Source organism: Trichosurus vulpecula, chromosome 4 (assembly GCF_011100635.1).
Source record: "Trichosurus vulpecula isolate mTriVul1 chromosome 4, mTriVul1.pri, whole genome shotgun sequence".
Taxonomy (NCBI): domain Eukaryota; kingdom Metazoa; phylum Chordata; class Mammalia; order Diprotodontia; family Phalangeridae; genus Trichosurus; species Trichosurus vulpecula.
This window is the reverse complement of record NC_050576.1, coordinates 217,106,098-217,128,013: the sequence shown is the minus strand read 5'-3', so window position 1 is coordinate 217,128,013 and position 21,916 is coordinate 217,106,098. Positions and strand designations below refer to the sequence as shown.

Below are 21,916 nucleotides of genomic sequence, written 5' to 3'. Positions count from 1 at the left end.
ATGGGGAAAGATAATGACTTCATTTTTGGGCATGGTGGGTTTAAGATGTCTGCTGGACATCGAGTCTGAGATGTCTGAAAGGCATTTGGAGATGGGAGTCTGGAGATCAGCAGAGACATTGGGACAGGATAAGAAGATTTAAAACTCATTAGCATATAGATGAAAATTGAATTTATGGGAGCGACGAGATCAGTAAATGAAATAGTATAGAGGGAGAAGAGAAGGGTGCCCAGGATAGGGCCCTGGGGGATATACACCTTTACTAGACATGACCTATATAAAGATCCAGCAGAAAAGGCTGAGGAGTGGTAGGAGAACTAGGGAGGAGTAGTATCCCAAAAGCCTAGAGAGACTAGAACATCAAGAAAAAGATGATCAACAGTGTCAGAGGCTACAGAGATCAAGAAGGATGAAGACTGAGGAAAGGCCATTTGCTTTGACAGTTAATAGATCATTGGTAGCTTTGGAGAAATCAGAGTTAAGAGACTGAGAGGAGAGGAAGTACAGACACCCATTATACAGATGGCCTTCTCATCATAGATGAGGGATTTAGCCCTAAGAGGGAGGAGAGATATGGGACTTTGGAATGGATGAAGGTTTTTTGAGGCTAGGAGAGATATGTGGATGTCTGCAAGCAGTAGGGCAACCAGTAGACAGGGAGAGATTGAATATAGTGAGAGAGTTGGAGCCATAATTCTATGGCTCCTTTATTGGAGCTTCCCCAAACATAACTCCTTTAAAGATACCCAGAAAATATACCAGAATGAATCCAGGAAATCTAAGAAAAATTCAGTAATTTTTCCAACCCAGGTCAGCATAGGGAGACAGAAAAGTTTCTATGGAGCCTGTGGATGGGTTCTGCACTGCAGGCAGCACTCCAGCACTGGGAGAAGCTGTGCACCAGGGAAGAGGAGATCCCAGACCCATATCAGGGCACTCCTAGCCCTTGGCCAGGGCACCATGATAGGAACAGGTGCCATCTGACAGCTTTGTTCCTCAATACCCAGTTCCTGATTATTGAGCCAAAGTAAACTGAAGTCTATACCTGCACCCAAGGATTGCATTCCAGAGTAATGAATTGTTTTGGACCCTCAGGTGAGAGGATCAGATTCAGAAGCAAGCAGCAGCAGTGAGTTCACATCTCAGGAGCAGAGCAGGGCCTCAGTTCCAACATCTAGCCCAGTCTGAAGTCTGTAGAGGAATGACCAGGGCAAGAATTTCAGACCAAGAGGCAACTTGAAGTTTTGTCACTCTGAGCCTGCAGATTCCTAGCTGGCTTATAGTGGCTCAGTCTAGTAGCAATTTACTATTCCTTAGCCCAAACCTAGGTCAGGAACTTGTAGAGCTTGAACCAAGAGGAAAGAAATCAGACCTTCTCCATTATCAGACCACTTTGGGACTCCCTCTGTCTGGTTGGAGTAGGTGAGGTGTGCACATCTGGGAGCACCTCCCTAATCCTCCATCATTTAAGGAGAGCACCTAAGTAACTCTACTGATCATTTCCCACTTGGCTGCTATGCTGGACTTCAGCATCTACAGAAAGTCATCATTCTACAAGATGAAATCAACTCTGAAACTCAGACCTTCTCAGGTCATTTCTCACCTAGTTGTAGAACTTAATCGTGCCCCTAGGCCAGCTAACTTCTCCCCCCAATTCCCCCCTTTTAAGTTTCTTTTTATGTGTTATCTCCTCCATTAGACTGTAAGTTCCTAGAGGGCAGGGAATTCCCTTATACTTTATACCTTTTTTTGTATACCCAGAGCTTAGCACAGTGCCTGGCACACTGTAGGCACTTAATAAATGTTGATTACCTCTGACTCTGAAAGTATACAGGTTCTTAATCTGGGCTATCCCCGAAATTTTGGAACATAACACTCAGTCTCCAAAAATGCAGCAAAAAAGACCATCCTAGACCTTTCCTCCAAAAGCCTACAGAGTTTTGCCCTAATTTCAAGTCCGAAATCAAGAAGTAGGGTTAGAATGAGCAAACAAAAAGAAAATCCCACTATAAAACTGTATTATGGTGACACAGATGCTCAAGACACAAACCCAGAAAGAGATCATGACTGCAAAACATCCTTAACCAAAGCCTCAAAGACACTAACTTGGGGACTAACTCAGCAAAAATTTGAGGGGAAGATGAGAGTTGTAGAAGAAATAATTGAAAATGGAATTACCAGTTTGGCAAAGAGGTACAAAACTTTACCCGTGCATCAAACTCCCTGAAAATTAGAATTGATCAAATAGAGGCCAATGTCTTCATGAGATTTCAAGAAATTTTAAAACAAAGTCAAAAGTTTTAAAAAAAAATACAAGAAAATATAAGGTATCTCATAGGAAAAACAACTGACCTACCCTACAGATCAAGAACAAATCATTTAAGAATTGATGGACTACTTGAGTTCTATGACCAAAAAAGGACCTAGATATCAGTTTTCTAGAAATGTTAAAACCACCCAAATCCTTTAGAACCAGGGGCAGAGTAGAAATAAAAAAAATATGCTGGTCACCTCCTGAAAGAAATTTCCAAATGGAAACTTGCAGAATTTTCTAGCCAAAAATACAGAATTTCTAGGTCAAAGAAAAAATATTGAAAGCACCCATAAAATATTTACATACGCTCAGAGCCACAGTCATGGTCGTAAAGATTTACCAGCCACCACTGTAAAGGAATGGAGAGACTGGAATATGTTAATTCAGAAGGCAAAATAACCAGACTTATCACCAAGAAATTAGCCAACAAAACTGAATATATTGCTCAGGAAAAATGAACCTTTAATGAAATAGACAACTTCTAGGCATTACTGAGCTGTATAGAAACTTTCCAATTCAAATATCATAGGTAACATCCATACTGTGGACCTTTCATGTCTACCAAAAAGCAGGGAGAAGTTTATTCTTTTATCTCTTTTTGGGAGCTATGCTTTTTCTTTGTAATTTTGCAACATTCCCATTTAATTATTTTGTGTTTTTGTTGTTCTTTCCGTTTACATTGTTGTAGTCATTGTATATATTACTTTTCTGGATCTGCTTCCTTCATACTGCATCAATTTATTTAAGTCTTTCCATGTCTCTCTGTATTCATCATGTTGAATTGTAGAGAGGGTAGATTGAGATCAAGGAGGTAGCTACTGTAAGCAGGAAGAGATGAGGGCCTGAACTAGGATGATTGAAAGAGGAGCAGAGAGTATGGCCCAGGTATTATAAATATGATTGCAAATGTAAAAGCAAAGGACTGGCAACTCCTTACGTGTGTAATCAATGAAAAGGGAAGATCATTTCTTTAGCACTTTCTATGTGCCACGCACTTTTCTAAGCACTAGATATGAAAAGAAATGTATAAGACAGTTCCTGCTTCAAGGAGCTTACAACCTAGTGGAGAGTTGATGCTTTGCATCTGTGTCTGGTGTCACTGTTATTCAGGATAAGGCTTAGTGTATTAGGGAGGCAGTTAGGTGGCTCAGTAGATAAGAGTGTTGAGCCTGGGGTCAGTAAGACCTGAATTCAAATCCAGCCTCAGGCACTTACTTGTTGTGTGACCCTGGGAAAGTCACTCAACTTCTGTTTGCCTTAATCCACTGGAGAAGGAAATGGCAAACAAATCCACTATCTTTGCCAGGAAAACACCATGGATGGTATTGGCATACTATGGTCCACAGCGTTACCAAGAGTCAGATATGGATGACTGAACAGCAGCATTAGTGTATTGCTTTTCTTTGGATTCAGTTTTAGTCTAACCAAGTATTAGTAAGCTTTTGTGGTTTTGGAATGGTTTGAGGTTTTATGGTTTTGTTTTTTTAAGGGTTTGAGGTTAAGTAACTTCTCCAGGACCACACAGACTTGAACTCAGGTCTTCCTGACTCCAGGCCCAGCTCTCTATCCACTGAACTGTGTAGCTGCCTCCATTAGTAAGAATTGTGATGGAAAAACCACCAACAGGAATAGGGAGAAAAAAAATGTACCAAATATTTATATACTAGTTTAGACTCTAAAGAAATGCCTGGTTCGGGGTTTTTTTTTTTTTTTTTTTTATAAGCTAACCTCCCAGAGCTTACTCATTCAAATGATTGCTTGCTACCCTTCAGAGTTGTGAGCATCACTCTGTGGATTTTCAACACCATTCTTTCAAAATTGTCTTGAGAACCAATTACAAGCCAGGGCAGAAAATCAGTCTTGTTTTTAATCACACATTTTTTTGAGCCCAAAGTAATATTGTCCAGCTTGATTAGCTTCCTGTTTGATCAGCCATGTGTTCAAATAAGTTGTATCTGTCATGGCTACCCTTAAAGAATGACTTACTATAATTTAAGAGATATCAAGCTGTAGTTGGACACATAGTAAGCAAATCTAGAATTCAAATCTCACATCAAGTATCTACTAGCTTATAACCATGGGCAAGACAAACATCTGAGCCAGTTCTCTCATCTGCAAAATGAGAGCCATAATCCTTGCACCTCCCATGTCCCAATATTATTCTGAAGAAAATGTTTGTCCAACTTTAGTGCGCCTGATAAATATGATTAATTTTTTAAAAAATATCCATCATTCTTATGTAAACAATTGCCTCCAGCTCTTTAGATTATCTCAAGAAGGTTTTAAACAGTAGTCACATCTTTGGAATGAGTGTCCACCTCTCACAATAGCCACCTTGGACAGGAGAGCAGTACTCATCTAGATATTTGTTTGGGTAATATTTATTTTGAAAATCAGTTCTATCACTTACAGTCATACTTCATATGATATCTCACCAAATAATTCAATAAAGTAACAATAGTAAATACACATTTATTGAGCACCTACTGTGTGCCATACATTGTTCTAAATGCTAGCTATGAAAAGAAAGGTATTCGATAGTTCTTGCCTCAAGGAACTTACAGTCTAATGGAGAATTCAGTCTTTTCATCTACATTCAATATCAGTGTTATTCAGGACAAGTTTAATAAGCATTTTTATGTCCAGAAATTAATTTCTTCTGGATTACTAAGGTTATGATGGGACAGACAGACAGACTAGGAAACTGAAAGGAATAAGTTTATAGGATCATCTGTTTAGAGCTGAAAGTTGCTTTAGGAGCAACATATTCAAACATCACACCCCACCCTCACCCCCGACCCACATTTTATAGATGAGCAAAGAGAGGCTTAGAAAAGTTAGATAACTTGCTGAAGGTCATATAGATAATAAGTTAAAATGCCAGGAGAGCAGGCACATGGAGGAATGCCAGTTTGACAGCTCCAGATGTTCATTTTGGCCTATCAGTTGAAAGTTGGAGTGAAAAGTTTCTCTAAGATACGTAGGCAACACACAACTGAGTTGTGGAAACAGATGTTAAGCAGCCAGACACTAAGCATCTGTTCTCAACCTGGTTGCCATCTATGATGTGACAGCTGAAAATGTCAAGCCCTGATTCATCCAAATTCTTCCACTTCATTAGTTATTTTCTCCCATAAATTAGACACTTTGTAAATTAACTCTTCCAGGTCATTTATAAATTATTGCTTTTTTTTTCAACTAAATGCCACCTTGTTTGCCAGTGCTTTTCAGAGAAACATAAGCAAGGATGTAACTAAAAATTCAGAATCTGGTTCACTGCATCCCCAGAGTTGTTTAAGAATTAATGTTTTTGGAACTATAGTAATCATCATATTTTTATGTCTGAGCCACAGGATTATTTAGTGAGTTACATTGAAATGCTTATCTCAAAGCTGAATTAAGAGATGTTATAATCATGGCTGGTATATTATGCTTTATTCAGGAGATCAATGTTCTTAACACAGTGAAAACTAAATATTTTTTGAATGTACTCAACATTTAGGTAGTATATGTGTGCTTTAGGATTTGAGGTTATGGAAAAAGTTGAGTCATGCCCTGGTGCTGCCCATTAATAAAGCTGTAATGAGAAACTAAGTCAAGACATTCGTCAAGTTCACTTAAAAGAAGGTGGTGTCATTAAAACAAGAATAAGCAATGCTTCATTTTCTATTTAAGAAGCAAAAGATGTAGTTAAAGCTGCCTGGTTGGTTGGTAGGTGCTGCCTACACCTACCTGTTACTACTTGGTGCTCACCCTGGCACATAGTTATATTGTCACATTGCCCTTATGCCACCTGGAGCTTGATTGTTCTAACTTCAATGAAATCCTTATGTAAGAGTTGTTTTGCTCCTCTTTTCTCTAGGGTTAGGAATGATTCTATTTTCCCTTCAGGTTTGGAAGTAATTGGATAGGAGTCCAGGTGCCTGCAGTAACCATTACATGGTTTCTCTTTAATAATTCAGGCTATTTCCAAATCTACCACAGATTATCACACAAATTCATTTTGAACACACCAGATTCTGCTGTGTAAAACTCTGTCCTGTTTGACCAAGGGTAGAACTAGATTGCCTCCAGTAGCCTAGTTCCATTAGAAATTGGTAAGAGTTCCCTCTTTGAGATTAGTCAATCTGTCTTTTTACTACAAAAAAACCAACCAACCAAAACCCAGTGAATAGCTACAGTAATGCGACTGACATTGGTGATTGCAGACCTTTCTCTGATCAAAAGGCTCTTTGTCATAGTATTCCTAAATATCATGTCATAATTATTTTTCTCCCACGCCATTGCCTCAAGGGAAGAGAACATTTGTTCTAGATTATATCAAAGCACCTTTCACTTTATGCTGGGTTTTTCCAATTGTCTAAAGAAAATGAGTAACCATCTTTGTATTACCCTCTCTGTTCTTTTCCCAGGCAAGCTTGGGACCTAGCAGTTGATATTTGCCTCTCCCAATTGCCTACCATTATAGAGGAAGGAACTGCATTTAGGGTAAGTCCTTATAAATATAAGCACTAAAAACTCTCCTCATGTCCCATTCCATTCAGTGTTTGGCTAGGAACATGGCTTTTTCTGACTGTTTTGTGTGAAAGATTTCACTGCTATGTGAAGAAATTGTACAGTCGTATGTTGTTTGCCTTTTTCTTCTAGGCCTCAGATGCAATTCTAGATATCTTTGCTTTTCAGACATCTTCAGTGTCTTAGTAACTCTTCATTTTAACCTACGATAATCAAAATGTTCTAGTTAAGACAAAGATGGCCAAACTGACACAACTGGTTATGAGTGTTTGTGGGAGAGTGGGAGGGAAGGTGACATCTGTTATTTAGCTTGCCAAATTCATTTGCTTTCTTCTGGTATCATTGTGTGTGTGTCTGTGGGTATTTACTAAGTTTTTATTGATGTCTTCTGTTTTTTTACATCATCATAGTTATTTCTAATATCCTTGCCCCTAGCTACCTAAGAGCCATCCTATACTACACATAGTATCTACCTAAGAGCCATCCCATATAACATAGTATTATTAAAAATACAAAAACAAGAAATTCTAAAAAATAAGCATGACTGATCAATATATTAAAATCAATCCAAAAATATCTTCAATGTTTAAGACCTGTAGGCTTCCCACCTCCAGAAAGGGTTGTAGTGAGTGTGTTCCCTTACTCCTCTTCATTTCAGTAATGCTTGACCTTTATAATTTGCTAATTCACGTGTGTTTGTGTGTGTGTGTGTGTGTGTGTGTATTTCTTATTTCCATGTATATTTTTGTCATTATTATGTATGTTGCATCAGTTCATCAATTGGGGATGGGGAACCTGTGGCCTTCTAGGTCCTTGGGTACAGCCTTTTGACTGATTCCAAGTTTTTTTTATTTTGTTTTTTTAAGATTAATTTATTTATTTTTAGTTTTCAATATTCATTTCCACAAGATTTTGAGTTCCAAATTTTCTCCCCGTCTCTCCCCTACCCCCTACCCCAAGATGGCATGTATTCTTATTGCCCCATTCCCCAGGCTGCCCTCCCTTCTATCACCCCACCCCACCCCCCAATCTCCTTTCCTCTTGCTTTATTGTAGGGCAAGATAGATTTCTATATCCATTGCCTGTGTATCTTATTTCCTAGTTGCATGTAAAAACAGTTTTTAACATTTGTTTTTAGAACTTTGAGTTCAAAATTCCCTCCCTTCTTCCCTCCCTACCCACCCTCCTTGAGAAGGCAAGCAATTCAATATAGGTTATACATGTATCATTATGCAAAACACTTCCAAAATAATAAGATTGTGAAAGACTAACTTTATTTCCCTCTGTCCTATCCTGCCCCCTATTTATTCAGTTTTCTCCTTTGACCCTGTCCCTTTTCAAAAGTGTTTCCTTCTGACTGCCTCCTCCCTCAGTCTATCTTCCCTTCTATTATCCCCCTGCCCTCTTATCCCCTTCTCCCCTACTTTCCTATAGGGTAAGATACCCACTTGAGAGTATATGTTAATCCCTCCTTAAGCCAAATTTCATGACAGTAAGGTTCACTCATTCCCTTTCACCTCCCCCCTCTTCCCTTCCATTATAACAGCTTTTTCTTCCCTCTTTTATGTGAGATAATTTACCCCATTTTATTACTCCCTTTCTCCTTCTCCCAATACATTCCTCTCTCACCCTTTATTTTATTTTTTTGATATCATCACTTCATATTCAACTCACCCTGTGCCCTCTGTCTACATATGTGTATGTGTATGTATGTATGTATACGTATATATACTCCCTTCAGCTACCCTAATCCTATCAATTTGCCATGTAGGAATGTTAGGAGTTCAATTTTAATAAGTCCCTTATGATTTCTCTTTCCTGTTTACCTTTTCATGCTTCTCTTGATTCTTGTATTTGAAAGTCACATTTTCTATTCAGCTCTGGTCTTTTCGGCAAGAATGCTTGAAAGTCCTCTATTTCATTGAAAGTCCATATTTTGCCTTGGAGCATGATACTCAGTTTTGCTGGGTAGGTGATTCTTGGTTTTAATCCTAGCTCCTTTGATCTCTGAAATATCAATAACAATACTTGAATTATTTCTGGCTGCTTGCAATATTTTTGTTTTCTTCAGTATTTTTTTGGGTCTCCTTTAGCAAGTCATTGACTTGTTTTTCATGGTTTTCTTGGCATCATTCTCATTTCTCTTCCCAATTTTTCCTCTACTTCTTTAACTTGCTTTTACAAATCCTTTTTGAGCTCTTCCATGGCCTGAGACCAGTTGATGTTTTCCTTGGAGGCTTTTGATATAGGCTCTTTGACTTTGTTGACTTCTTCTGGCTGTATGTTTTGGTCTTCTTTGTCACCAGAGAAAGATTCCAAAGTCTGAGACTGAATCTGAGTCCATTTTCGCTGCCTCTTCATGTTCCCAGCCAGCTACTTGACCCTTGAGTTTTTTGTAGGGGTATGATTGCTTGTAGAGTAGAGAGTACTTTGTTCCAAGCTTGAGGAGATGTGCTTGTTGTTTTCAGAGCTATTTCTATACAGCCAGCTCTGCCACACCAGTACTCTTCCTCCCCCCAAGAACTGCCAGCTCTGACCAGACTCAGATCTTAAGCTGGCTCTGCACTCCTGCTCTGGTCTGCCGCTTAATTCCTCCCACCAGGTGGTCCTGGGGCCTGAAGCAACTTCAGCTGTAGTTCTGTAGCTGCACCACCCCCGCTGCCTAATGGCAGGTGGCCAAACTGCAAACTCCTTTCACTCTGTCCCCCGCAGATTTTCCCAGTAACCTTCTCTGTTGTCTTTGGTGTTTGTGGGTTTGTGGGTTGAGAAGTCTGGTAACTGCCACAGCTCACTGATTCAGGATGCTAGGGCCTGTTCTACCCAGTTCCCTGTCTGGTTGGTCCAGGCGCGGCTCATGCTGGGCTCTGCTCCACTCTGCTCCCAGTTCTGTGTGATGGACTTTACCCAGTGACCATCCAGGCTATCCTGGCCTGGAGCCCTGCTCCCCTCTGCTATTTTGTGGCTTCTGCAGTTCTAGAATTTGTTCAGAGGCATTTTTATAGGTTTTTGGAGGGAGCTGGGGGGGAGCTCATGCAAGTCCCTGCTTTCCAGCCACCATCCACATTAGTCATGTTGTAAAGAAGAATTATAACCAATGGAATGAGTCAAAAGAAAGAAGAAACAAAATAAAACAAAAAGGAGAGAGAGGAAATAGTATGCTTCGATCTGTACTCAGACTCCATAATTCTTTCTCTGGATATGGATAGAATTTTCCCTCACAAGTCTTTTGGAGTTGTCTTAGAACCTTGCACTGATGAGAAGTGCCAATTTTCTCAAAGTTAGTTATTGCACACTGTGGCTGTAACTATGTACAGTGCTCTCTTGGTTCTGCTCACCTCACTCAGCATTAGTTCATATAAGTCTTTCTTGGTTTTTCTGAAGTCTGCCTACTCTTTATTTCTTATGCCACAATAGTATCCCATTACATTCATATGCCACAAGTAAATTTCCAATTCTTTGCCACCACAAAAAGAGCTGCTATAAATATTTTTGTACATGTGGGTCCTCTTCCCATTTGTATCTTCTCTTTGGGATACAGCCTTACAAGTTGTATTGCTGGGCCAAAGGGTATGCACATTTTTATAGCCCTTTGGACATAGTTCCAAATTGTTCTCCAGAGTGGTTGGATCAGTTCACACCTCCACCAACAATGCATTAGTGTTCCATTTTCCCACATCTCCAGTGTTTATAATTTTTCCTGTTTTGTCATGTTAGCCAATCTGATAGGTGTGATGTGGTACCTAAGAGTTGTTTTGATTTGCATTTCTCTAATCAATAGTGATGTAGAGCATTTTTTCATTCTTCCTCTGAAAACTGGCTTAGAAATTGAGCTCAGTTCTCTATATATTTTTTCTCTATATATATATTATTTCTCTCTATGTTTTTTATAATTTTCTCCCTTGACCCTGTCCCTTTTCAAAAGTGTTTGCTTTTGATTACCTCTTCCCCCCATCTGCCCTCCCTTCTATCGTCCCCCCTTTTTTATCTCCTTCCTCCTCCTTTCCTGTGGGGTAAGATACCTAATTGAGTGTGTATGTTATTCCCTCCTCAGGTCAATTCCGATGAGAGCAAGATTCACTCATTCCCCTTCTTCCCTTCCTACAAAACTGCTTTTTCTTGCCACTTTTATGTGAGATAATTTACCCCATTCTATCTCTCCCTTTCTCCCTCTCTCAATATATTCCTCTCTCACCCGTTAATTGTATTTATTTATTCATTCATTCATTCATTTATTTATTTATAGATATCATCCCTTCATATTCAGCTCACCCTGTTCCCTCCGTCTGTATATATGTGTATATTCCCTTGAGCTACCCTAATACTGAGGTCTCATGAATCATACACATCATCTTTCCATGTAGGAATGTAAACAAAACAGTTCAACTTTAGTAAGTCCCTTATGATTTCTCTTTCTTGTTTACCTTTTCATGCTTCTCTTGACTCCTGTGTTTGAAAGTCAAATTTTCTATTCAGCTCTGGTCTTTTCACTGAGAAAGCTTGAAAGTCCTCTATTTTATTGAAAGTCCATATTTTGCCTTGGAGCATGATACTCAATTTTGCTGGTGATTCTTGGTTTTAATCCTAGCTCCATTGACCTCCGGAATATTGTATTCCAAGCCCTTTGGTCCCTTAATGTGGAAGCTGCCAGATCCTGTGTTATCCTGATGTTTTTCTTTCCTGATTGTTTCTTTCTGGCTGCTTGCAGTGTTTTCTCCTTGATCTGGGAGCTCTGGAATTTGGCAACAATATTCCTAGGAGTTTTCTTTTTGGGATCCTTTTGAGGAGGCGATCTGTGGATTCTTTCAATTTCTATTTTACCCTCTGGCTCTAGAATGTCAGGGCAGTTCTCCTTGATAATTTCTTGAAAGATGATATCTAGGCTCTTTTTTTGATCATGGCTTTCAGGTAGTCCAATAATTTTTAAATTATCTCGCCTGGATCTATTTTCCAGGTCAGTGGTTTTTCCAATGAGATATCTCACATTGTCTTCCACTTTTTCATCCCTTTGGTTCTGTTTTATAATATCTTGATTTCTCATCAAGTCACTAGCTTCCACTTGCTCCAATCTCATTTTTAAGGTAGTATTTTCTTCAGTGGTCTTTTGGACCTCCTTTTCCATTTGGGTAATTCTGCCTTTCAAGGCATTCTTCTCATCATTGGCTTTTTTGGAGCTCTTTTGCCATTTGAGTTAGTCTATTTTTTAAAGTGTTGTTTTCTTCAATATTTTTTTCAGTATTTTTTTGGGTCTCCTTTAGAAATTCATTGACTTGTTTTTCATGGTTTTCTTGCATCATTCTCTTTTCTCTTCCCAATTTTTCCTCTACTTCTCTAACTTGCTTTTCCAACTCCTTTTTGAGCTCTTCTATGGCCTGAGACCAGTTCATGTTTTTCTTGGAGGCTTTTGGTGTAGGCTCTTGGACTTTGTCAACTTCTTCAGGCCGTATGTTTTGGTCTTCTTTGTCACCAAAGAAGGATTCCAAAGTCTGAGACTGAATCTGGGTGTGTTTTCGCTGCCTGGCCATGTTCCCAGCCAACTTACTTGACCCTTGAGTTTTTTGTAGGGGTATGATTGCTTGTAGAGCAAAGACTACTTTGTTCCAAGCTTGAGGGGATGCGCCATTGATTTCAGAGCAAATCTTCAGCAGGCTCTGCACTCCTGCTCTGATCTGACACTTAATTCCTCCCACTATGTGGGCCTGGGGCCTGAAGCAACTTCAGCTATAGTTCTGTAGCTGCACCTCTCCTGCTGCCCCTGGGGCGATGGCTGAACACTAACCTTCTCTGTTGCCTTTGGTGTTTGTGGGTTGAGAAGTCTGGTAACTGCCACAGCTCACTGATTCAGGGTGCTAGGGCCTGTCCTGCCCGGCTCCTGGTCTGGTTGGTCCTGCTGCCTCCCACGCTGAGCTCTGTTCCCCTCCACTCTGTGCGCGATAGACCTCATCCAGCAACCATCCAGGCTGTCCTGGGCTGGATCCCTGCTTCCCTCTGCTATTTTGTGGGTTCTGCAGTTCTAGAATTTGTTCAGAGCCATTTTTATAGGTTTTTGGAGGGACGTGATGGGGAGCTCACACAAGTCCCTGCTTTCCAGCTGCCATCTACCCCCCTCTCTTTTCTTTCCCCTTTCCCCTCCTGCTACCTGTAGGGAAAGTTTGATTTCTGTACTTATTGGGATATGTTATTCCCTTCTTGAACCAAATCTGATGCGAGTGAATCTTAAATACTGATCTTCTGCCTCCCTTCTTTCCCTCTATTATAATATGTTTTTGTGCATGTTTATGTGATATAATTTACTCCTTTCTACTACCTCCTTACCTCTTCTCCAAGAACCATCCCTTTATATCTCTCAATTATATTTTTATCATATTAGTTATTTTATACTGACACCCACAGTCTATATATATATCCCTATGAATTGTCATAATAATTGCACTTTTCTCAAGATTGACATATGTATAAATCATATATAAAGCAAAATAATCCTATATAGGGATGTAACTAATTTGCCTTAACTTGGTTTTTGTTTTTTTTCCCTGTTTACCTCTTTATGTCTCTCTTGAGTTTTGTATTTTGAAGATCAGATTTTCCATTGAGCTCTGGCCTTGTTATCAGGAAGGTCTGGAATTTCCTTATTTCATTGAATGTCCATCTCCTTGCCTGGAAATTTATGCCCAATTTTACTGGGTAGTTTATCCTTGGTTGTAGTCCATGCTCCTTTGCCTTTCAGAATATCATATTCCAATTTCTCCTGTCATTTAATGTAGAAGCTGAAAGATCCTGGTGATTCTGACTGTAATTCCATATTTGAATTGTTTCTTACTAGCTGCTTGCATTATTTTCTCCTTAACCAGGTAGTTCTGGAATTTGACTATAATATTTCTTGGAGTTTTCAATTTGGGATCGCTTTCAGGGGATGATTGGTGGATTCTTTCGATGAGGATTTTACCCTCTGGTTCTAGAACCTTGGGGCAATTTTCCATAAAGATTTCCTAGAAGATACTGTCCAGGCCCTTTTCTTCATCATGGCTTTCAAGTAGACCAATAATTCTAAATTGTCTCTCCTGGATGTGTTTTGCAGATCAGTTGTTTTTCTAATCAGATATTTTATGTTTTCTTCTATTTTTTCATTCTTTAGGTTTTGTTTGACTGATTCTTAATGTCTCACAGCATCATTAGCTTCTGCTGGCCCAATTCTAATTTTTAGTGTATTGTTTTCTTCCTTTAGCTTCTTATCTCCTTTTCCATTTGGTTGATTTTACTTTTCAATGAGACATTTTCTCCTTAACCATTTCACCAGTTTTACTTTTAAAAAATTTGTTTTCATCAGTGAATTTTTTTTCCATTTTCTCTTTTACCTCCCTAATTTGTTTTTTTAAATCCTCCTTGAGTTCTTTCAGGAATGCTTTTTGGTCTGGAGACAGCTCACTTTCCCTTTTGAGGTTTCAGATGTGGGTGCTGTCCTCTTATGAATTGGCATTTTGATCTTCCCCGTCTCCATAATGCGAATCAATGGCCTTTGAAAGCTTCTTAGTGTATTTTTATGTTGTGTTTTTTTTTTGTCCTGGTTTCTAAAGTGGATCTCTGCTTCTGGGGCTCAGGGGGCTCTGTCCCAAGTTTCTTGTTTTAGGATCGATCTTTTTTTGCTATGGTTTCATGCGGTGTGGGGGAGGGGTTGTCTGACTGCTGGGAGTCTCCTCTTCCCCAGGACTGCTCTACAGCATGGGTGGTCTCAGCTGTTGTCTGTGCTGGTGTCTGCCACTTCCCCTGGCTGTGCAAAACCACCTCTGGGGTCCTGGGGTTGATGTTTCTTAGCTCCACCCCCATGGGGCTCAGTTACTCTTGCTGTTCTGCTGAGGTGTAGGCTGCTGGGATACCTCTCTTCCTGCACTCTTCTCCTTCCACCACCACAGGAAGGGCCCTCTCTCCAACTTCTCTCACTACTGAAGCCCTACTTCTGGCTCCTCTGTTTCTCCTGAGGTAATATTCTCTGGGTTTATTCAGGGGAGGAATGAGGGCCATTTTACCTGGCCATCATGGCTCCCAGAATTTCAAAAAGGTGAGTGTCAAACCTTTAGACTGTAGGCTGGAGTCCTCCAGGCTAGCTGGTCCTGTAGCCACACGCTCTGCACTGGTGTCTCCCGTAGCTCCGACAGACTCCCATCCTGGGCTGAGAAGCCTGTGGTTCAATCTGGGCTGTAGGTGTTACTTCCACCCTCGGCCTGCTCCTGCTCCGGTGTTTCCCTGGTCCAGCACTCTCCCAGACGGGAGCGCTGGCTGATTTCCTCTGCTATTCCCAGTTGTTTGGTCTGGTGCCCTTGCGCGTGATCGGCGCTCCTACCCCTCTCAGTCTGCTAGTGGCTTTTAACTCTCAAATTTGTTCAGATTAACTTTTTTAGATGTATGTAACAAATTTGTGAGAGAGCTCCAGTAGGTCCTTCCTTTCTCAGCCCCATCTTGACTTTGTCCCATCTGTACAAAAACTTTTTAATCAAATTTAATCAAAATTATCCACTTTTCCCCAATCTTTCTTATGAGCTACCCAATTATTAATAATAATCCTAGACATATGTTTAATATTTTACATATGAAATAAACATTCTGTTCTTATTGAATCCCTTATAATCAATCAGTCTTCGATATGTACCTTATATTTCTCTTGGTTCTTGAATGTCAAATCTTCAATTAAGTTCAGATTTTTTTTTAACAGTCTTGAAACTCTGAGAGTTTTTTTTTTTTTCATTCAGGCTTATGCTGAACTTTGCATGGTATGATATTTTCAGCTGGAGCCTTAGTTATTTTGCTCTTCGATATATAGTGTTCCAAGATATGTGGTCCTTTAATGTCTCCACTTCTAGGTCTTGTGTGATTCTTATTGTGGCACCATCATATTTAGAATATTTTCTTCTTGTTGCTTTTAATACTTTATCCTTGAGCTGGGGGTTTTGGAATTTGACTATGATATTCCTATGAGTTTTCCTCATAGGATCTCTTTTAAGTGGTGATTGATGAATTTTTTTTCCTATTTCTACTTTCCCCCCTTCTTCTATTGTTTCAGGACAATTTTCTTTAATTATTACTTATATTATTGTACCTAGATTGTTTTTTTGATCATAACTTTCAGTTAGTCTCATTACTTTCATGTTTTCTCATCTTGATCTATTCTCCAGATCTGTTGTTTTTCTTATAAGGTATTTCATTTTCTCTTTTTTTTTTTCATCATTCATATTTTAATTATTTCTTGATCTCTTATAATTTTGCTGGCTTCACCTTGCCCAATTCTAGTTTTCAAGGTATCATTTTCTTCCTTAAAATTCTGGATCTACTTTTCTAATTGGTTGACTTTCCTTTCATAATCTTGTTCTTCTTGGATTATTCTTTTTTTTTTTTTTAATTTTTCCTCTCTCTCTGTCATTTGATTTTTAAAGTAATTTTTAAGATTCTCTGTGAATTCTTTTTGGGCAAGTGACCTTCTCCTCTGAAGATGAACCCTGGTCTTCTCTATTCCCATAATAGCTTTCTATGGTTGGATTCTTTCTCCTTTTCCTGTACATTTTCTGTGGCAATAGCTTAGTTTTTGTAATCACCTCTAGCCCTGGGGTATGGGGGATGGTGCCTCTTGCCCCATCTTCAGTTCTCCCCTCTAGCCTGGAACCAAAGCCAAACATCCAACCTCCTGTAAGTGACCACAGCCAGGGACTTTTTGCCCCACTGCTTCGGCACTCACTGGGTGTGTGCTGGTTCCTTCTTACCCTGCAGCTCTTCACAGCACAACTGGGCCTGGTGTTCCTTGTCAGCAGAGGTTTCCTGGATCTTACCCAGCTCAGATGCCCTAATCCCCTCACTAACCCAGGGGTAATAGCTCCTGTAGTTGGTGTGTAGACAGCCTCTTAAACTAACTAACCCCAGGGCTTGCTGCTTGTTGTTAAAGGGGACCATAGCCTGGAGGTGTTTACTCTTCACGGGGACCAGACCTCCTGGGATTTTTCTTCTGATCTTCTCAAATTGTCCCTTTTCTTCTTTATTTTTACCCACACTTTGTTCACCCTAAGGTGCTAGTTTATCTCTTGTTGAGAGCTTCGAATTTTTTGACCTACTCCGCCATCTTCCCAGAATCCTCTCCCAGGCTTTCTTCTTATAGATGGCTTCCTTGGAGTATAATAAGCCCAGTAATTATAGTTCAGAGGGTATAGACCTATTAGTCACTTTATTTCCATAATTCCGACTTGCTTTCCAAAATGATAATACCATTTCACAGCTCTACCAACAATGTGTGCCTGTTATTCCACAACCCCTCCAACATTTTTTGTCAATCTTTTTGACAAATTTTGACAATTTTTTTTTGTCCTCTTTGCCCATTTCCTGGATGTGAGGTAAAATCTTAGATTTGTTGTGGTTCAAATTTCTCTGGTTATTAGTGAGTTGAAACATTTTTTCATGTTGTGAATATGTGATACTTTGCAGTTCTTCTTTTGAGTATTATTTTTTCATACGCTTTACCACTTAATCTATTGGGGAATGGCAGATGTGTGTATGTGTAAGCGTAGGTATGTATATCTTACATACAAAACCCTTATTAGAGAAATTTGATTCAAAAAATTTTTTTCCCATTCAACTACTTCCCTTCTTATCCTAGGTACATTTTTTTTTGAGAGAAGCTTTTCAATTTCATATAATCAAAGTTAATTTAATTAAGTTATTACTACATATATTATTACAAAGTGATTACAATGATTAAATTATATATTTTATACTTGCCTCTGTTGTTTGGTTAAGAATATATCTCCTACCCGTAGATGAGAGGGCTGAATTCATTTTCCTATCTCCAGAAATTAAGCAATTCATTTATCTGTCTAAGCCAGTGTTCCCCATCCAACTAAGAAATTTTGAATTATGTTGAATCTTTATCAAGTGGACATAGGGGGTAGAGAGAGATATATCTGTACCAACAAGGTGGATGAGTAAATTACTTTTCTTGGTGTTAATAAAAGCTTACATTACATAATGCCCTTAGGTTTATAATGTTTCATTTCATCCTAACAATAACCACGTCAGGGAAATAATATATTGGTAGAAAATATAGTACATACAATGTCCATTTTAGAAATGAGGAAACCAAGGCTCTGAGAGATTCTGCCTTGTCCGTAGACACATTACTTAGTAGTAAATCAGGTTTCAGGCACGGGCCTTCTTTCTCCAAGTCTAGGACTCTTTGCTAACTTCGTACTGAAAAGTGAATTCAAATCTGTATGCCAAGAATTTTGAACAAATTTTTGTAATCTATATTTAAACACTCTTCATTTACTTTTTACTTCTTAGTCATGTTCACTTCTTAAAATAATTCATTACACATCATTAGTGAGGTAGCAAGGTATATATCTAACATGGCAAACCTTTGTCAAGAAAGATGTAATCTAGTATGAGATTTTTGCTTCAGAACTAGTGTCTGAGAATGATTATAAGGTACTCAATAGGTGTAGTTGCTTTCTCTTGTAACAGTGATGAAAAACATTTTATTTGATTAGTGTTTCTTGCTAATTCTATCTGAATTCTCCCATTTCCCTTTCGCTCTCTTACTCTCCTTTTATAATCTACAAAGAATACTATTAAACATTTTTTAGTACCCCACGTCCAGAAAAATATACTCACTCTCCTGTATGAGCCGATTTTATTTCTTGCATTTACCTAAGAATAGGAAATTACCCATGACACCCAATGGCAATGATCCCAAAGAAGATCCTGGGCCATCCTGGAATATCTGCTTTGGGCAATGTTGTAAGAGATAAAATGGGCCTCTGTCATGACATGGTTTTGGCATAATTGAAAGTTCAGAGTCTGTCTCATCATTGAAAGGTGCTTTTCCCTACCACATCAAGCTTCTCTTGAATCTTTGAAAATATGACCAACTCTGTCAGTCACACTGAGCTGGGAGAACCTTTTCTTCCTTTGCCCATTTTAGTTCCCTTGTTGAATCTTTTTTTCCCCCTTTTTTATATCCATACATAGCACCCAGCAGACATTGCTAGCAAAAGAGCAGTGTGTAAAAATTCATAGATCAAGACTGATTTTAAATGAAGGGAGAAAGAGGGATTTAATTATGTAACATACCTGAATAAAAACCAGTCTACTAATTTTCTTTTAACCTATAGCAACTGTTTCAGGGACTATCTATCCACTTACCTATTTTCTTTAAGAAAAAAAAAAAAACAATTTATAAGTAGTTTATATTAAGTGTAAAAAACGTTACCTTCCCTTAATCACAAATTGCCTTTCAAGTATAATTACCTATATTTTGGCTAACTCTCCATCAATGTTAATCCCTGAATTTTTTATACCAACATCTTTTTTCATTTTTCATCTTTTATTTTTCTGTTTTTACATCACCTTCATTTCCAAACGGATCACTCTTCTTCTCCTCACCAGAGAGCCATCTCTCACAACAAAGACACTGAAAAAGAAGCAGTTCACAAAACTAACCAACACATGGCCTGAATCTGACAATCTATGCACTGCTCCACAACCACCTTTGCAAACAAGTAAAGGAGGTATATTTTGTTGTTGTTTCTCTGACACCAAGCTGGGTCATTATAATCACATTTTTCCCCCTTGTTGTTACTTCCATTAACGTTATTGAAGACATTGTCTATATTGTTTTCCACATTTTGTTTACTTCACTCAGCACCAATTCATATAAGCCTTTCCAAGCTTCCCTGAATTCTTCATATTTATTCTATCTTACAGCTTTGTACAACTACATTACATTGATATACCACACTTTTCAGTCATTGGGCATGCGTTTTTTTCAGCTCTTAAAACTACCAAAAAAAGTGACACTGTGACTATTTTTTTGCATATAGGACCTTTCTTTCCTAAAAAAAGCTTTTTTCTCAAGAGTCATGCTGTTCTGACCCTCAGGTTACTCTTTTAAACATATGAAACAGAATTCTCAATGGTCACTTTACTCCGGTAGATCTCTTGGGACCATGACTCCCTAGACTATGAGTCAGACCCTTACACATTGTTCACACTCCTGGGATTTTAGTGACTACAAATAGAAATCATTATCATTATACTATTTTTGCTTTATATTTTCATTTTATAGCAGATAAGATATTTTCATTTCTCTTTTTAAAATACACAGTCATGAAATGATCTACCATTTTAAAATTTTGTTTTGTTTTGTTTTGTTTTGTTATTCCGGGAAGGCATCAGAATACCTTAGCAAAAGAAAAAGGTTACATTTTTCATTCATACTGTATTGTTTCACTTTGTGCTCAGGAAAGATAGAACTGTGTATTTGAAAACTTGAACATGTAAGAAAGTGAAATCAATTGTTGCTTGATCTACATGAAGAAATATGTTAAGAAAATGACCTAGTCTTCCCATATAAACAGGGAGTATGTTTTCTTATGCCACACATTTTTATTGTCTGTCTTCATTTTTCTCCAAAGCGGTTTGGTCTCTGAATAAATTTTCTATCGTCTGTGGGAAGAAAAGAATTTAAAAATACTTATTTGGAAAGATTCATTATTGGTATTTCACTGTTCTGGTCCAAACTCACTATCTCATTTGCATATGAGGTACACGTAGAAGTCTAATTGTGTTATACATGGAAAAGAAGAGCAAGCTCACCACTGTTTCTGTTTTGTCCACAGCACAGTCCATTCTTTGCTGAGCAATTGACTGCATTCCAGGTATGGCTCACTATGGGAGTAGAGAACCGGAACCCACCGGAACAACTTCCCATAGTCTTGCAGGTAAGGTTCTTTGGTTCACAAAGCTTGGCTGGTCAGACCCCCATGACAGCCGAGGGAAGAAAGACAAGAAGAACCCCCAGCCCTAAGCAAATTGGTCTAGTTTTTGTGAAGTGTTTGGTGTGTGCGAAATATGTGCCTGCTGATTGCTAAACTCTGGGCCAGATGGTATTTGGGTAAATTAATTATATTAATTCCTTCAGGAGTAATTAGAATTAGTTGTTTGGATATTCCTTGAGAGCTTTCTTGATAATGGCATGGAATGTCACCCTACCTCCAATTAAATATGAATTCATATTGTCCATTAGCCTATTCTAAAGGATCAATTTTTACCTGCCCTTCCCTCCCCCTCCTTCCCCCCCCCCCCCCGCCCCCGTTCTTTTTCACAATGATCTTTGATTTGAAAATGTGTGGAAACAAATATCTTTTAATATAGCCTATTGACTGTATTGTCCCCTCATTGGCTTTTAAACTCTGAACATATGAGGCAAATATTTCTTGTGAATACCTTCTTCAGGAGAAAGTGTATTTTAAGAAGAAAACAATACCTTTTGTCAGTTGGCTGATTATTAACACGGAAATACATACGCTTGCTAGAGATCTGTCCACTTCTTTGGCAGGAAGGCATGTATCAGAGTTATAGTGGTTACAAAGAATGTATCTTTCTAGTATCTTATATATTTTTCCAAAACTCACACTTGTACCCAGTCATTCACTTTAGGACATACAACTTTTTTTTTTACTGTTCCTCCCCCATTCCTTCTTCCCTCCCCTCTCTCTTTCCCTCCTTGCTTTCAGTAACCATTCTTTGGTCTCCATCTACACTTGATTTAAGTTTAGGTGTCTAATGGGAAGAGTCACATCTCTAAAAAGCCTTTATTATGCTAAAAAGGTAATTGTTACCAGGGTAAGCCTTTCTGTAAGTATGGTGATTTGGTTTTTTTGCCTATTGTGAGAGAGGAATTTGTTTATTATCTTCTACCTTTCCAAGGACATCTGCTTCACTTCTTTCCTAATAGAAATAACTGTACTTTCTCTGCTAAATGCTACTAACTATGTTGTGAAGGGCAGGACCATCAGACTTTACTAGATCAAATGTTCATTTCTCAGTGGTTCCATGTCTGAGTGAGCTTTTGAAAAATAGTTGAACAGTTTATGTGTCCTTACAATGAAAGTGGGCAGGTATTCTCTCTAGTATTCAGTCTATGTTGTGCCATAACATTAGCTGGCAACTGAAGATTTTATTCATAATTAACCTTGGAACAGAGCTGATATTTCGTCTGGTACAGGAACCTCCCTCAGGAATCTCCCATGGTAAGACAAGGAGGCGAGAGAAGAA

At 38.7% G+C, this 21,916-nt stretch overlaps 1 protein-coding gene across 2 annotated transcripts in view; it reads left to right on the top strand.

Annotated features, from left to right (window-relative positions):
- Window positions 1-21,916, top strand: part of RPTOR (regulatory associated protein of MTOR complex 1) — a 547,756-nt gene that overhangs the window by 329,807 nt on the left and 196,033 nt on the right. For both annotated transcript variants that reach the window (XM_036753902.1, XM_036753901.1), the window contains exons 10-11: window positions 6,727-6,802; window positions 20,479-20,580. In XM_036753902.1, the coding sequence (XP_036609797.1) occupies window positions 6,727-6,802; window positions 20,479-20,580 (178 nt within the window). The remainder of the gene's footprint in view (window positions 1-6,726; window positions 6,803-20,478; window positions 20,581-21,916) is intronic.